General features: G+C 43.8%; 1 protein-coding gene across 1 annotated transcript in view; it reads left to right on the top strand.

The window, feature by feature from the left end:
• Positions 1–17,936, top strand: part of LOC147728408 (uncharacterized) — a 143,504-nt gene that overhangs the window by 72,294 nt on the left and 53,274 nt on the right. The window contains exon 4 of the mRNA XM_086963280.1: positions 17,643–17,705. Coding sequence (XP_086819406.1) covers positions 17,643–17,705 — 63 coding nt within the window. The remainder of the gene's footprint in view (positions 1–17,642; positions 17,706–17,936) is intronic.

Here is a 17,936-nt window from a genome sequence, read left to right as displayed (position 1 = left end):
TTCTAAGTTGCTTTGATTCAGCGTCCTTCAGCCATTGGTTTTGTTGAATTAGAAGCTTTCATTCATTGGCTTGATATAATCAATCAATCAAACAAACTTTGGGGCATATTATCAAGAAACGGCGTTAAAATGATCGCTGCTTTAGCGGCAGGAAACTGCAGTTAAAGCGGCGATAATGGGCTTGTTAATATGCCCTTTTGAATTCCCATAGAAGCCCATGTTCTGGTGTGAACATGGGCTTCTATTGGAATTCTCAAGGGCATATTATCAAGCCCATTATCGCTGTTTTAGCGGCAATTTCTTGCCGCTAAAGTGGCGATAATTTTAACGCTGTTCTTGATAATATGCCCCTTTATTTGGGCGCTATACACGTCCATAAAAGTATTATAGCGTTTCCATAATCTATTAAAACACATAAAACAGATACGTTAAAACGGTACTATATAGAGGCAAGTAGGCTATAAATATGTACACACGCACGCACACACACACTCACTCTAAGACGACGTTAGCAGGAGCTTAATAAAGCATAGAGTTACGGGCACTAACAGCAGATTTGAAAAAAGAACCAATGTGCAAAACAGCTTCAACATCTCGTAGTTGCACAGCCGCGGCGGGCAGTGGGAGTACCTGCAGGGCGGTGATGTGGGGAGGGAAGGGGCAGGGTGGGGGGTAGTAATGTATGGATTGCGGAGCTTCCCAGGTAAGTAGACATTTAAATAATTAAAACGAAATTCGTTGCGCGCACTGTATCGTGCACTCAACGAAATCCGTTTTATTTATTTAAATGATTACTTACCTGGGAAGCTCCGTAATCCATACATTACTACCCCCCACCCTGCCCCTCCCCTCCCCACCTCACCGCCCTGCAGGTACTCCCACTGCCGGCCGCGGCTATAGTTGCAATGAAAAAGCTAGAAGCTGGCCTATGTTCTCTGATATTATAACATTTCCTTTTTAAAAAGGGGATTAAAGAGAGTTTTGTATATCTTTCATAATATTTACAAAAACTGTAAAATGCAGCATAGACTGGCTGGACTAGCCATGACAGGGACATGGGCTAACATCTAGATTCTTCACAAGAGAAAGTATAACAAATATTTGACAATTTCTGCTTTAAAACAGAATAATAGGGACCTTTCCCAATGCTCCTGAGCACAGCGTAAGTCGGTATTTGGGCAGTGGGGTGTAGTCCGAGTTAAGTAAGAGACAATGCTGGACTTCTCTTTTTCTTTAGTAAATCTCGTACACTCATGATTATAAAATAATTGTCATACATGCTTTTTGGTTCTTAATACAGAATACTGGTTCTAAATAAGCCTCCTGCAAACCAATTTTGCCATATCCAGCTTCAACATACGCCAACCAGGGAATTCTGCGACCTCTATCGCATGAGACGCAATACAGTATGATGTCTCTTAACAGGCCCGCATCATCATTCTTCCAGCTAGCCAACCACAATTGTACGGGCCAACTCTAATGCGCTCTTCTATTTAGGGAATGCCCAACTCTTCGTGGCAAATTTAGTGCAGCGTTGATGTAGGTGCTATAAGGAACCTGTTTTCTTCAGCCTGGATAGCATCACAATGCGGCATACTCCACACCTCGGCCCCATACGCTGCAACATCAATGCATTGTGACATATATTTGCAAAAGAGGAATGAGTGGTTGCGGGAGACTGTATCAGGAGTCAATTGCCCCTGACAATTTTGGCCTGCGCTGTGTAATATTTGAAGTCTAAGAACCTGCAGCAGTAAAAGTGACACCCAAGTAAGAAAAAATGTTTATGCTTCTCAAAGAGTTGATGCCAACAGATAGGATCAAGAGCTGAGTGCGCTTTGGACCACAAGTCATGATATGAGACTTTGTAAAGTTTTTACATAAATCCAAAGGAGCCATAAAGTCCATAAAGGCGGGCACCAATAGACGCAGAGCCTTTGGTGTATGCCATAAGCACTGCATTGTCCACATAGGAAGTGTGGATAGCAATAAACCTTTGATTTTGGGTACATTTTGGGTAATATTAATTAAAAACGGATAAAGCTCATTCATATAAAATAAACAAAAAAGGGGGCCAGCACACAACCGTGTCTTACGCTGTAATTAATATCTATGTCTCCAGAAACCTCACCCTGTGTGTTAATTCTCACCCTAGCATGCATGTATTTGTGTAAATGTGGCGTAAAGGGCACTAGTGCTTTGGCTAGTCCTTGTGAGATAAGCATTTGCAAAAGCTTGGAATGATTAACTCATTCAAAAGCTTAACTCAGGTCCATTGGGTTGATACATTGTCAATCACATCTTGGATCAGCCCAAAGGAGCATTTTAGTCTCACCTTCTTTCAGTTGGTTGATTGTGTGTATCTTTCTCAGTGCTTACTTTGAGCCGATGGTTGTAGGTGGGGGGCAACCGGCACTCATTTTCAGAGACCAGCACTTATTTTACCTCAGCAGACTTTGACAAAGAGGAAGAGAGAAGAATGCAGAAAGGGCACAGGAGGAGGATGAGAAAGACAGAAAAACAGTGACAAACAAAGAAAGCAGAGGTGAAAAACAACCTGAAATAATGAAATAAAGAGGCTGGAAGGGTCTGGTGGTGGACTAAAGAGGCTGAGATGGAATCAAAATCATGCAGCTGAGGACTTCGGCACTCCAACATTCAATAGGGCCGACAGCACGCTTGTGAACAAAACTTTGGCCCACAGCACTAATTCTTTTACACTGATCTTTCCACAGCCGTTGGAAGAGAAGAGAGGTGAAAGAGCACTGGGTCTCACAACATAATCTCTTGGTCAGCATGTTAAAGATCTTTCCCTATTGGATTTATGGACCATTGTTAGTTAATGTGAAGCACAGAAAGGTAGAAAAAATCAACAATACACTTCTAACTTGTGAAGCCAAGGTGACTCCATAATAAAAACCAAGAATCACTAGATATGGTTAAAGGGTTTTATTTTGGATTACCAATCAATCCAGAATATATGCAAATCACAAATAGGTTCAGTAAGTGTAGAAATAAAATAGGTAAACTGGCAAATCTCAATAGGTTGAGATGCAGTAGAATGGATGTCGAATTGTGATAACCACAACAATAAAGAAACAGATTAAGGCAAACAGGTGCCCCATAAAGGAACTTCCCCTCTCTCTTCTAAACATACAGCAAGTATAGGAGCATCTATTAAGGGTATCTAATTCTGGTGCATAGAAGGTGTTGGCGTGATCAAACTCTAGCAGAAGTCTTGGGAAAAGGGAAATAAGTGTTTAGCATAAAGCTTCACACTTGCAAAAATAAGGCAAACAGAGAGGTCTATATCTCTCGAAGTCTAAAAGAAATCTCTCAACATCCAACTATGAGAACACCAATTTAAAGGTAACAAGAGATTTAGAAATGACCTTATCTGCTTTCCCACCACCAAGAACCAATCACATCATTACTTGAGTGCATCTGCAACATCCCTTCAGTTTCCAATCACATCGGACCCAGACTGTAGTTCTCAACCTTGAACATCTTGCCATCCTGGTACATGATAAACAGAAGGCCTGCTACAATCAGTAATTCTCCGAATTCACTGCCAAGTTCTTCCTTCGGGCCTCTCTATCAGCAATCTGATACAAACAATAAGCCTTTCTCTCACTAACAAGAATCATGATAATTCACCTGCAAGGAAAAGGGAGGACATGCTGGCAAAGCAAATGCATTTCAACTGAGGCCATTATTGTTATTGTTATTGTTATTGTTATCTGGGTTTTATATCGCGCCAAATCACCGACAGGTCTCAAGGCGCTTCTGACAGATACAGCAACAAGAAATAGGGTGAACAAGAATGCAGATTATCGGCCTATTTTACAGAGATGCAGAGGCGTCTCTGAATAGCAGTGTCTTCAAAGATTTCCTAAAACGGAGGAGATTAGGTTCTATACGCAGGGCCTCCGGTAGCTTATTCCATATAGTAGGGACTTGGACTGAAAAGGATCTACCACCTTTGGTCGCCATTTTAAAGCGCGGACATGACAGCAGTAGGGAGTTGGAAGATCTTAGAGCTTGCTTGGGATTATACACTTCAAGCCTCTCTTTTATATAGGCAGGCGCCTGCCCATAAATTGCCTTATGGGCAATGCACAGGCTTTTAAATTCCACCCTTTGCTTTATAGGGAGCCAGTGTAGCCTATATAGTAGAGGGGAAGCATGGGTCTGTCTAGGTGATCTAAAGATTAACCGTGCTGCATCATTCAGGGTAACCTGTAGACGATTGATTACATTTTTTGGTAGACCTAGATATATTGCGTTCCCATAGTCAATCCTGGAGACTATTGTTGCCGAAACAATGGTTCGAAGCATGTTTGTAGAAAGCAAAGGGGCTAGCTTTCACAACTGTCTAATCAAGTTGGTACAGGATCCGACAACAGCGGATACTTGGCTGGTCATTGAGAGCTCCTGGTAGATCTTAATACCAAGGCTCTTTACGCTGGGGCATGGCTTTGGGGTAGGTCCAAGTTCTTGGGGCCAGAACAGATCATTCCAGGGTGAGGTGATGGTTGAAACTATTAAGACCTCCGTTTTATCTGGATTGATTTTTAGCAGATTCGTCGTCATCCAGCTCACTGTAAACCGCAATATATTTTGGGCCATGGACTGAGCCGATGTTGTATTATCGATACTCAGCAGCAGCTGAGTATCATCGCATAGTTAAAGACTTTACAGCCCATGTTCACCAAAGAGTCTATCAGTGGCTGCAGATATAAGTTGAACAGGAGTGGCGAGAGTGCGGACCCTTGCGGGACTCCACACTCCAGAACGCCCACATCAGATACACGATCTGCTAATTGGATCCTCTGCGTCCTCCCTAGCAGGAAAGACGTTAGCCATTGGAGAGCTTGTTCTTTTATCCCAGACATGGCCAATCTGTCCAGGAGCAATGCATGGCTGACAGTATCAAACGCCGCTGAAAGGTCTAAAAGTATCAGGGTGCTTGGTTTTTTACTGTCAGCCATGCATCTAAGCTCATCCAGCATTACTAATTCGGTGCTATGGTGGGCACGAAACCCCGCTTGCCGCTCCTGGAGTAGATGACATGATTCCAGGAGAGGTGACAATGATTTTAATACATGCTGTTCCAAAATCTTAGACAGGAAAGGCAGCTGGGATATTGGCCTGTAGTTTTTCAGACTGGTTGGATCAGCCCCTGGTTTTTTATCAGGGGTTTGACACGCACCTCTTTAAAGCTAGCTGGTAATAGTCCTGTAGGTAACGAGTTGTTTAAGAGGTCTAGAATCTGGTCCTCCAGAATGGGAAGTGCCAGCCGAAAGATTCCAGGGGGGCAGGGATCTGCAGGAGAGCCTGACTTAGTTGAAATGGCAAGCTGTCTGAGGGTTGTAGAATCTATGCTAGGGAATCTAGAGATAATAGAGGTCGAAGGAATTTGGGGGGGCAGTGGAATGGTAGGCATATTTTGGATTTCTTTCCTAATATCTGACAAGATGGTTGCTACTTTTTCGAGGAAGTAGCCTTGGAAGGTGTTGCAGTCTATCACTGTATCTACCTTTTCTTCCTTCTTACTTAATTCTTTTAAGATTTTGAAGGTTTCTTTCTGGACTTTTACTGCATTTTTTATGCGGGTTTCATAATAGTCCTTTTTAGTTGATACAATAAGTTTTTTATACAGCTGCAAAGATGTTCTATACAGTTCGCGATCTGTATCGTTTTTAGACTTCCTCCAGCATCTCTCAAGGTAGCGGAGCTCTCTTTTTTGATCCCTCAAGCTCTGGGTAAACCAAGGGGCCATTAGTCAGGTTAATTTTAGTTAGTAGTTGATATATACTTGCTCATACATGCACACATATAAACTTGAAGAGTAAATGTAAAGCGTGAGTAGAAGTGTACATGTTTGCACATATAAGTATAACTTGAAGCGTAAGTGTAAAATGTGAATAAAGAATACATGCATACATGTTTTAACTGAACAGTGGTGTATAAGTGTACAAATCTCTAGTCTATTTTGATTCCATTTAATAAAATCATTTAAATGTTTTGCTCACGTTAATAAAGTTAAAACACACAGAGAATATCATGTCAATCATATGTGTATATTGCATAATTGTGACGGATAATGATTGAACGAAAATTGGACTGCTACAGGGACATTTTACATCTAAATATTAGACTCTGACAGTACACATTTACTTAGTCAATGTAACCATGCATTGTTTATACCATTCAATCTTTTTTTATTGTATTGCACTCCAGCAGGCATTTTTTATTGCTTTTGTCAGAACTAGGGGGTGGGCGTAACTTTCTTAATTCTGTGTAGAGTAATTGATATCTGACTACAGTTAATACATCATGTTCCACAGCTGCCCTCAGGCTGGAATTTGGCCTGCGCAGCAGCTGGGTTCAGGGACTAGCAGGGATAGTGCGATGGGTCTTTAACCTAGCTAGGGGAGAATCTGGTACTTTAAGACATCTTATCCAAAAAGAACTGTTAGGATCCTTTAAAGAGCATTCCTTAATTGTGAAAAACGTTAGAACCGCAGTTGATCTTTTAAAACTTGATGAAACAGTTTTATTTTCTTTATCCGCATATCAACTGAAATCCATCTTGAAGGTGGCATCTTGGGAATTAAGCTTTAAGATGGATAGGGAAGCTCGTATTTTTAAGAAAGATGTCTCCAGGATTATAGATACCTGTCTAATAAAGAAAGCGCAACCATATGTTACCAGGAATCTTCCTCATGGTGTGCGCAGATTTCTATTATTATTAAGGCAGGATCTACTTCCATTGAATAAATTATTGTCCAGATGGTATGGCTCTTCAGCTAGATGTAATCTTTGCAATGACTCTATCCAGGATATTAACCATGCTCTTTTTGTATGTCCAGTTTTAACCCCTTATAGACGTAAATGGCTAAGACCAATTTGTCTTCAATTAAGTATTCTCGCAGCCTCTGCCCTGTTAGATTCTATCTATAAACCTCCCAATGAAATATTTTGCTATAAAAATTGTAACTTTTTTAAAAGTTTCTTAGAAATATATTAGAGGGTTTTAACTGTTTTCTCTTTTTGCAATTTTTATCTATGATTGTGTTGTAATTGTATTTTTGCATGTTGTTTCCTTATGTGGATCTCTTTTGAGTTCCAAAATCATAAATAAATAAACTTGAAACTTGAAACTTGTGTAGAGTAATCACTCCGAATTACCAAGGAATTCCACAAGATTATGCAGAATTACATGAGAACACTAATGCTGCATTCACCATTATTTCTTTGCGCAAAAATTTCACCTTGCATCCAAAATGGACAACAGGATGCATTTTGCACTAAAGAAATAGCGCCTAATGCAACAGAACACAAATAGCGATCAACCACTTGTGCTTGCTAAATATGCCCCTAGTTGTACAATATTCCGCTAACTGTTGACATTTAGCACTATTTTCTTAGCACCAAATGCACTCTTGCATCCAAAATAGATGCGCCGGTGCATTTTTCTCTAAGAAACAGCTCTAAATGCCGCAGAACACAAATAGTGAATGCGAGTGGCCGCTTGCGCTCGCTAAATGTGTTCTCTCTTGCTGTAGGATTTTTTCCTCCCAAATTCAGCAAGGACGAGTAATCACATAATTATCTCTAATTCCGTGTCAAAGAGTAGTACAAATTACCCAAATTACTCCTGCATAATTGAAATTCCGCCCAGGCCTAGTCAGAACTCAAGTGCAAGTTACTGGCTTTGTCAATGCTTACATTTTTATTTCTGCCGTATAGACAGGTTTCAGCTGTCTGGTATTTCAAAACCTCTTGAGGACCATACCGAAAAATGGACAGTTGGCTTAGATGCCGCCCACTGCTTTCCATTGGTTGGCTTTATTTTCGCTGTCATTTGCCTGCTTTTTATTTGACAACTTGCCTTTCTTTTCTTGTGTTTGTCCCTCCCCGGGAGCGTAGCCTCTTTACCTACATTTGATTGGCTTACTTGTATACTTTCACTGCTCACATTTAGGGAACTATGTTTTTCTTTTTTTCCTTAAGCACTCCATGAGTGTGGGTGTGTTTTCAGGATCTCTCTCTTGTGTGCAGCTTCCCCCCCCAATTCCCCTTGCGACCTACTCTAGTGCTTCATGTTGCTCCCTCATTCCCTTGCTTGCTCTCCCTCCTGTGTGCTGCTTTTTTCCGCCTGTCCCTACCCCACACACTCCATATTGCTCCCTCCACCCCTGCCCTATCCACTGCTTCTTCCTACTTGGCTTTTGTTAAAGCTGTATAAATTCTTACTCCCCGTCCATTTATCCACTTGCCTCTTGCTCCCCCATACTCCATTGCTTCTCTCCTGTCCCTACTCTCCTTTGTTGTTCCCCCTCTCCTTACGATAATAAAAAAAAAACTAATTTGAGTGCTAAGAAATTAACAATTGCTTCCAAGGCGCTCCGTGTTTCAAAATGCACTTTTGCACAGGAAAACAATTTTTTTAACTTACAATCCACATGCTGTCTGCCATCTTGGATCGGTAAACAAAAACATTAAAAAATTGGTGGCCCGGCTACTTACTAGCTAGGCTTGCACCTGCATACTTCATTATTCATGCACGAGTGAACTGAATGATGTGGGTGAGTAGAGTCATGCATGCTATGTGCACGTTCTGTTTATTTATTTTATTTATTTATTTATTTATTTATAGTGTTTTATATAGCGCGAACAAGACCCGTGGGTATCAGAGCGCTTAACAGGAAGGAATTACATATAAAGACAATAAAAGCAATACTAACAACAAGAAAATAGTGAGGTAGAAGGCAATATACTGTATGGACGCGATTAAATATATATATTCATAATGATTGTGCAATTGTCATTCTATAGAGAGCAAGGCTTGGCTTGTGTCGTGGTAACAAACCATGCTCGTTGAGGTAGGGTTATAAGGTGATTCAGTGCATATCAAGGATAATAGGTATAAATAAATCAAGTGCGGTAGAGGTTATATATAGTGGTTGTGACATATACTTAAAGTTCCACATATAAGGATAAATAAATCAAGTGAAATAGAAGTTATATAGTATGACTGTGAGATATAGTTCAAGTTCACACATATATACGAGGTAGCAGCGGTATCAGTTCATTGTTCGATGATGATCTTCCAGTTTTCCATGGAGAGGGCAGCACTCAGTTAGCGTAATTGATCATCCTGGTGATCCTTAGGTTACTCTAAGTAGGGTATTTACTCATCAAGTGGCTCTTCAATTCTCGTTTGAATGTTACTGTATTTTGAATCTTCCTGATGTTTGGGGGGAGTGAGTTCCAGATTCTGGGGGCAGCTCCGGAGAATGCTCTGTTGTAGGTCTTTTTCTTGTGGAAAAAGGCTGGTCGTAGTAGCAAATCTTTTGCGCTTCTCGTTGTTCTGTTACCTCCTGAGATCTTAAGTTTCTTGGCTAGGTATCTAGGTGTGTTGTAGTGAACCGCTTTGTGCGTGATACAGGCCATCTTCATTTGAATTCTGGCTTCATAAGGTAGCCAGTGTAGTGCTTTCAGATGAGGAGATATGTGATCGAATTTCTTCGTTCCCGTAATGAGTCTCGCCGCTGCGTTGAGGCAGGCTTTTAGTGGTGCTGTGGATGTTTTTGGCAGGCCCGCCAATGTGGTGCAGCCATATTCGATCCTCGAGATGACTAGTGATTGTATAGCCAGTTTTAGATCTGTCTCAGTGATAAAGGGTTTCAGTTTTCTTAAATAATTCAGGTGGAAGCGGGCGCTCTTGGCCATTGCGTTAATATGGTTTTTCATGTCGAGGTTCTTATCTAGTGTAATTCCTAGTGATTTGGCTGAGTTAACTAGGGTCGGGGTGCAGTTTAGCGCAGTCACCAGTTTAGTCCACTCTATAACTTCAGATTGGCTCCTTGTCGGTGAGATTAGCAGGAATTCGGTTTTCTGGGCGTTTAGTTTCAGATGATTCATTGTTAGCCATCGCAAAGCACTCTTTAGTGTCTTGTTCATTAGGTCAATGTCCTCAAGGGAGGCGATCTTTATGTATAATTGCGTGTCGTCCGCATACATATGATAGGATACCTGTGATTTTAGAAGGATCTCCGTGAGGGGTTCTACATATAGGTTGAATAGATCTGGGGATAGCGTAGAGCCTTGTGGGACCCCTATTGCGTTGGGGCTCGGGGAAGAGATTGCTTGGTTAACCAGGAATCGCTGAGTCCTGTTCTGTAGGAAAGAATCAAACCATTTCAGCACGTTTCCAGACAAACCCATCCTGTTTTGTAGTCTGGTCATAAGCACTTCGTGTTTTACCGTATCAAAGGCTGATGATAGGTCTAGGAGGATCAGTAGGCAAGATTGATTTCGGTCTAGGGCTTGTAGGGCGTCATCGGCAATGTGCAGGATCGCAGTTTCGGTACTGTGCCCTGTTCTGAAACCTGATTGGCAATCATCCAGTAGCGAGAATTTAGCGATGTGTTGACTTAGTTGGCCCTGCACGCATTTCTCAATGAGTTTAGCCAGTAGAGGGATGTTGGTCACTGGTCGATAGTTGTTCGGGTCTGTAGCAACAGCTGTCGGTTTTTTAAGGATGGGCATCACCTGCCCTGTTTTTAGACAGTCAGGGAGGGTTCCTTGTGCAAGTGAGGCGTTTATTATCTCAGTCCAGATCGGAACTAGCGTGTGGCTGATTTCTCTTACACACTTTCCTGGTAATGGGTCTTGAAAGTGGTTGTTCGGTCTAAGTGCCGCCAGCGTTCTGGCGATTTTTTCCTGGTCGTATAGTTCAAATGTGTCCCAATTTGCCTTATTTTTAGTTTGGAGGCACTCTGGTGAGAAATTGGACTCGTTACTGGATTGAGGTAGTGCCTTAAGGTTAGTTGCTGCAATTGTGAGGTCATCTTCAAGCAGTTTAGATTTTTCGGTGAAAAATGAGGAGAATTCCTCGCAGCTTATGGGAGTTTTTGTATTCTCTAAGACCGTTTTGGCTAGTTTATTTGACTGTTGTTTTAAAATCTCAAAGAGTTTTCGTGGTCTGTTTATGGCACTGTCCAATTCCTCTCTGAAAAATTCTTTTTTGGAGTTGATTATTTTTTTGTTGTATTCTTTTCTTGTTTTCCTAAGCGCTATCAGCTCCGGGGAGGAGGGATGTTGTCTCCACCTCCTTTCGGCCATTCTCAGTTTGCGCCGGTCCTCATTCAATGATTCATTAAACCAAGGATTTCTTGGTTTCTCTGATACTTTTTTCGTTTTTAGGGGCATGGTGTCATTGACGATATTACCAATTGAGGTTATGTAATGATCGGTCAGTTCAATGACATTTTGCTTATTGTTGGGTGGCTTCAAGTCTCTCTCACACCTTTTAACCAGTAGTTCAGTGTTAGCCTCCTTCGTGTCTCGGATCAGTTTCTCGAGCTTGCATGGTTGCACGGTCCTGCCCTTTGTCAATGTAGGTATCGTGAATGTTATGATGTGATGGTCAGACCAGTCACAAGGGTCTATAGCAAGGATAGAGGTCTCATCCTTTTTTGAGATAATCCAGTCTAAGGTCGCTCCTTGTGAGTGAGTGGGTTGGTTGCAGGCTTGTACAAGTTTTAGCTCATTGAGGAAGTCTTTAAGCGCGTTGACCAATTTATCACCGCCGTCATTCCAGTGGAGGTTAAAGTCACCTAGGAATATGTTATTGGCGTCCGAGTTAGAGTTGGTCGTTATGATCTCCATCAGTTGTTCTGTGAACTTAGCGTTCTCTCCTGGTGGGTGGTAAAAAGTATGCAGTTTGCAGCTTTGATTCTTTGGTGTTCTCACATTAATACCAAGGTATTCACAGGATTCTAAGGGGTCAGATTGGAAATGACAGACCTCGATCTCCGACCGGTGAATGCAAGCTATGCCTCCTCCCACATTCCTTGGTCTGTCTAGCCTGACAATGTTATATTGTGGTGGTACTAAGAGATCCATGATAGGAGATGATGATTCATTGAGCCATGTTTCCGTGAGGATGGCCAGGTCAATTTCCTTATTGATGATGAGGGCGGCTATGTCTGCTGCATGTTTAGTTGCCGAACGACAATTAAGTAGAAGACAGTTCAAGGGTTTCTGAGATTTAACGAGTTTTCCATTATCCGTTTCAGATGTAATAAGCTGAATATGTTGAAGATTTTGGTGGATTGCTTTCCTGTCATTCTTTCTAGTCGTTCTATTAGAGTCAATAGGTACTGTTTTGATATTCTCCTCCATACTGCGGGCAGGTTGCTCATAGGACCTGAGTAAGGCTCGAGTTTCTTCAATCGACAAGGGCTTTGTCCTGTTAGGTCTGTTGTGTCTAAGTACCAGATTCTGAATGTGTGAAACCTTGGTGTGCGTGCTTATCGTCATCTCCCAGATTTTTCCAATTGTCTGTGAGACTTTCATCGAGTTTTGCGCTAGATTACCTACAAGTTTTTGGAGCTCCTTGATTTCTTTCTGTGTTCAGGATGAGTTCTTGTGTGAGGTAGATCTGGCTGGATGAGCATTGTAGTTTGCTCTTCTCTGCAACTGATCTGATCTCATTCCCACAAATCTTTTCTTGGTAAGGGGTGTTTTTGTGGATATGGATCTGTAGGATTCCGGTCTTGTATTCGCGGAAGGAAAGGAGGGGTCGATATCATCAACTTTGTTCATTTCGTTGACTTCATAGAGGGATTCGCTTGGAGCTGGGATACATTCTTCCAGCGCAGTGGAGTTGTGCGTTAGCGGCACTGGCTCTATCCTTGGGACCTTATTCTTCACTTTGTTTCCAAGGTTGTTGGCCATCGTTATCCTTTCTCTCTCAATCTCTGATGTTGCCATCGCATTTACGGTTAAATCTTCGGTGTTATCGGTTTGGTTGTTCTGTCCATCTAATAGATTGTTGTTTCTAGTGTTGGAGTCGGTGTTATCACGTGTGATATCTGGTAGTGTCGCGTTTTGTTGAAAGTTTGGTCCTTCTGAGTCATCCTCTAAGTTTTGGAGAGTTAGCTCAAAGCTCTCAAGTACTCTGTCGGTTACTTGCATCTGTTCTTCCTTGTGGGTCAGGCTATGCTCTTCATTAGCCGGATTGGAAGACCCCCCTGTTCTTTCGGTCCTAACCTCTAAGGTTACCTTCTCAGTTTCCGTTATATCTCCACGGCTGGGGGTTTGAGAGTTGTGGCCCCCTGGTTGGTTGATGTCCCCAGTTGAATTGACACTGTTGTCCCGCATGATTTCATGTTGGGTCATGGGTGGTTGGTGTCTTGGTCTCTCCAGGGTTTCTTTTACAGTTAGGAAAGTCTTCTCAAATTCCTCAAGGTCCCTATTGGCTGCTTGTATCAGCACTATTCCCGTTTTATATAACGTGATGCATAGTTCAGCATTGCAATTTCTTGATGGGGAAGTCATTATTTTTGTGCCATGAGGGATGTTTTTCATCTCTATTATGACCAGCATTTCTGTGAGTGCATTGCGCCATTTCGCTGTTTTATTTGTGTGAAAAATCAAGTCATTCATTATGGTGCCTTTGACCATATCAAAATATGGGTCGGCGAACAATGTGTCCGGGTTTTTTCTCAATGTGTTATGTTTGAACTTTTTGGCCGCATTTTTGGATAGAGTAGGAGGATATTTTATACTCTGTGTTTTAGGGCCTATCGTCATTCGGCCTCTTACATCCATTTTCAGTTGTTGTTGTCAGACTATTTTGATTTGATCAGAGTTGTTCCCTTGTCAGTGAACAATGGTAATCTCCTTATTAGTCCCAGCATTGGCAGATAAATCACGTACCAAAATTTCACAATTTCGTGGAGGGTGCAGTTCCTCTGCTGAACTCCAATTATACCTTTCTAGTTCCGTTACCATGTCGTAGGAATTAATTTCCCTATCCCTTAAAGAGTTAAGAGAAGTCTTGTGTGGGACTAGCCATTCCAAGATGTCCGTCTTTTCATAAAACTATTGTTGTTCTGAGGGGGAGGGGGAGGGGGGAGGGTAGTATCTAAGTTTTCGCTTCAATAGTGAATCCACTTTCATTTAGTCATATATCCAGCCCCCTTTCATAGATGGATTGATCTATCACATGTTCTGTTAAATATGTAGCACATGTTGATGTTTTATTTGCGATGGGTACACAGACCACTTTCAGTTTCAATGCTCCTGTGTTGGTGGCGATGGGTACACAGTCCCTTTTCAATGTCTATGCCCCTGTGTTGTTGATCTTAGCTGGCGATGCGTCGATATTCTATGAGAGTTGTTCCTCGCATTTGCCCTATTGCCAGACCCCCTTCGCTGTTCCATCAAGGCTGTGTCTTTTGCCAGTGAATTATATGCAGTAACTAGAGGATCGAGTGAGAGAATGTCTTAAGCGGCCGCCATTTTAGAGTCAGGCGTGCCGCTTTTTCACTCTCCTCCTAGTTCCCCCGCGTTATTTCCTCGAGTGTATTAAAAGGGGGGGGGGTGGGGGCGCGCGCGATCTGGCGGGGCAGATCGCACCCCGTCCGTCGTCCGCTGCTCCGCTCCCTCTCTGTGCCGCGGCCGGACCGTGCTCGCAGTCCTCGGAGGCGCAGATTCACATACCTCTGGAATCCAGCGTCGGGGGTATAGTCACGCAGCGCCGAGCGGCTCCGGTTGTCGTCGGAATGGCTCCCAATGTCTGCCGCTCCTCTTCCGAGGGTCCAATCTGCAGGACTCGCCCTCCGAGGTCCGTCGTCCGTGGCGTCCGGTAAGCAGGGTCAGCCTTGTTGACCTTGTTTGGCTCTGCAGTTCACAACCTCAGAGCGATCCTTGCTTTTTAATGTACAGATGAGCACCCTCTTCTGCTTGTCTTTTTTTTAACCATGCTGTACAACATCACAAAAAAGCACTGCCAAAGCAAATAGACCCAAAGGTGAGACCTATTTATTGTTGGCTTTTCCACGGTTTTGAATCTTTTAGAATTTACGACCAGCACTCATACATTTGTGGGTGGATATAGTATAACAGTTAGGTGTGCCGATATCACAATGTTCGGAGGGTTGACCTAGAATTTAGTTTGCCACTGTAAAATGCAATAACCCATTTCTTTATGAATGAGTATGTGTTCTAAGTGGCCAGAAGCCGACGTTACTGATAGGCAGGCAGTTGATGGTTCGTCCAATCCCACTCACCTCTTAGTAACACTTTGCAGCCTTTGACCTTTGTGTAGTATAATATTCTTCTGCTCATCTGTACCTCTTTAATAGTTCACAGCAAAAGCAAACTCAATTAATCAATCAGGGATTTGTGAAGTGCGCTACTCACCTGTGAGGGTTTCAAGGTGCTGGGGAGGGAGGGCATGCAGCTCCGATTCAGCCAAAGAACCAGGTCTTGAGGCTGTTCCTGAAGGTGTGCAGAGTGGGGGAAAATCTGATGTTGAGCAGGAGCTCGTTCTAGGTCTTTGCCGCGATGTATCAGAAGGCTCTTCCGCCTGCTCTGAGGATGCACAGGGTTTCAGTGAGGTCGGCAGAGCTGAGGTTTCTCTTGGGTACGTGGATGGTGATTCTTTCATCGAGGTATTGGGGTCCTGTGTTGTGGAGGGATTTGTAGACGTGAGTGAATAGCTTGAAGGCCACTCTCTTCTTGACAGGGAGCCAGTAAAGGTCTCGTAGGTGGTGGGTGATGTGTTCATTTCGTGGGATGCCGAGGAAGAGTCTGAAGGTGGTGGTCTGGATGGTCTGGACTTTTTGGAGCAGGGATTTGTTGATTCTGGCATAGAGGGCATTTCTGTAGTCCAGTCTACTTGTTATGAGTGTGTGGGTGACTGTGTTTCTGGATTCGGGGGGGGGGGGTCCATTTGAAGGTCTTGTGAAGGATGCGAAGGGTGTTGAAGCACTTGGAGGAGACATTGTTGATCTGTCAGGTGATGGTGAGGGAGTAGTTGAGTATGATGTCGAGGTTCCGGGCGTGGTCTGTGGGAGTGGGGGGTTGCAGAGGGCTGTGGGCCACCAGGTGCTATCCCATGCTGAGGGGTTGGGTCTGAGGACTTCTGTCTTCTCTGAGTTGAGCTTCTGACAGCTGCTGCTCATCCAGGATGCAATGTCTTTCATTCCTTCCAGGAATCTGAGTCTGGTGGTGTCCGGTTGCTTTGTGAGGGAGAGATTGAGCTGGGTGTCGTCGGCGAAGGATACTATACAGAGTCCATGCTGTCTGACGATGGTGGTGAGGGGGGCCATGTAGCTGTTGAAGAGCGTGGGGCTGAGTGATGATCCTTGTGGTACTCCGCAGTTGATCTCTGTGGGTTTGGAGAGGAAAGGTGGGAGTCTGATTCTTTGGGTTCGGCCAGTGAGAAAAGAGCGGATCCAGTTGAAGGCAGTTCTCTGTATGCCAGCGGCGTGGCGTCTGGCGGTGAGAATGCGGTGGAAGATGGTGGATGAGGGCCGCCATGTAACCCTGGTCAAGGAGAGTGCGGATGTCATCTGTGGCGACCAGGAGGGCATTCTTGGTGCTGTGGCTGCTGCTCAATCCATATTGGGAAGAGTCGAGGATGGAGTTGGCTTCAATGAAGTTTGTGAGCTGGATGTTCACAATCTTCTCAGTGACTTTGGCCGCGAAGGGGAGAAGGGAGATCGGTCTGTAGTTTTTGAGGTCCGTAGGATCTGCAGAGGGCTTCTTGAGGAGGGGCTTGACTTCTGCGTGTTTCCAGTCATCGGGGAATGAGCCGAATTCGAAGGTGGCGTTGAGGGTGCGTTGTAGCTTGGGTGATATGGCAGCGATGGCTCTGTGGAAGATGTGCAGCGGGCAGGGGTTCGTGAGCTGGACGTTGACAATCTTCACAGTGACTTTGGCCGCGAAGGGGAGAAGGGAGATGGGTCTGTAGTTTTTGAGGTCCGAAAGATCTGCGGAGGGCTTCTTGAGGAGGGGCTTGACTTCTGCGTGTTTCCAGTCATCAGGGAATGTCCCGGATTCGAAGGTGGTGTTGATGGTGCGTTGTAGCTCAGGTGCTATGGCAGCGGTAGCTCTGTGGAAGATGTGCACTGGGCAAGGGTCCGTGGGGGCTCCTGAGTGAATGCTCTTCATAGTTGTGGTGGTGTCTTCGGTGGTGACGGGGACCCAAGCGGAGATCGTAGGCTTGTTGGCGTTGCTGGAGGTAGGTGTGGTTTCAGTGTCTGATGTCTGTTTGTTAAAGTTGCCGTAGAGGAACTTGATCTGGAGATGGAAGTAGGAGCAGAGTTTGTTGCAGAGTTCCTGGGAAGGAGTGACGTCTGAGGCTTCTCTGGGGGAATGGTGAATTCCTGAATGATGCTGAAGAGTTCCTTCGAGTTGGTGGAGTTGGCAAGGATGTTATTCTGGATGAAGGTCCTTTTGGTGGATCTGATGTGTTGGTGGTATTCTGTCATGACGTTCTTGTAAGTGGTCCGAGCTTATGGGGTTTTAGAGTTTCTCCATGCTTTCTCGACACGTCTGCATGTGCGTCTGGATTCTCGGAGGTCGTGGTCAACCAGGTGGCTTTCATTGGGCGCTGTTTTTCAGAGTTGCAGAGGGGGACGAGCTTGTCTGCGCAGTTGGTGATCCATCTGTGTAGTATGTTGGATGCAGAGTTGTTGTTGGTCATGGTGGGAGGTGGATCATGCTTCTCTGATGCACACAGTTAATATTTTATTTACCTGTACTGTAAAACATTTTTGTTATTGTTGTATTGGCATTTCTACGATGATAACTCTGGCTGTTACTTTCCACAGACTCCGCTGCACTTAGCAGTTTTAAGCAGAGACCTTCCGACAGTTCAGCTTCTGTGTGAACAAGTAAGTACTGTGACGTGGCAGTGTAACCAATGCAACACACTATACATTTTAAAGTTACTAGGATGACTGGAGCCAGGGTCAGATTGGAAAGGCTGTGTCGGTCATTGGGCGATGGGCTGTGCCTCAGCCTCAACCTCAGCAGTTGCCCATTTTTAGGGCCTCTGTAAACCAGCTCACCAAGCCTTTTTGACTTCCCCAGTCACCATCTGGCTACTATAATTGGGCAACAGC

This window comes from Lissotriton vulgaris, chromosome 3_1 (assembly GCF_964263255.1).
Source record: "Lissotriton vulgaris chromosome 3_1, aLisVul1.2, whole genome shotgun sequence".
Lineage (NCBI taxonomy): Eukaryota > Metazoa > Chordata > Amphibia > Caudata > Salamandridae > Lissotriton > Lissotriton vulgaris.
This window is presented reverse-complemented; position numbering and strand designations above follow the sequence as displayed.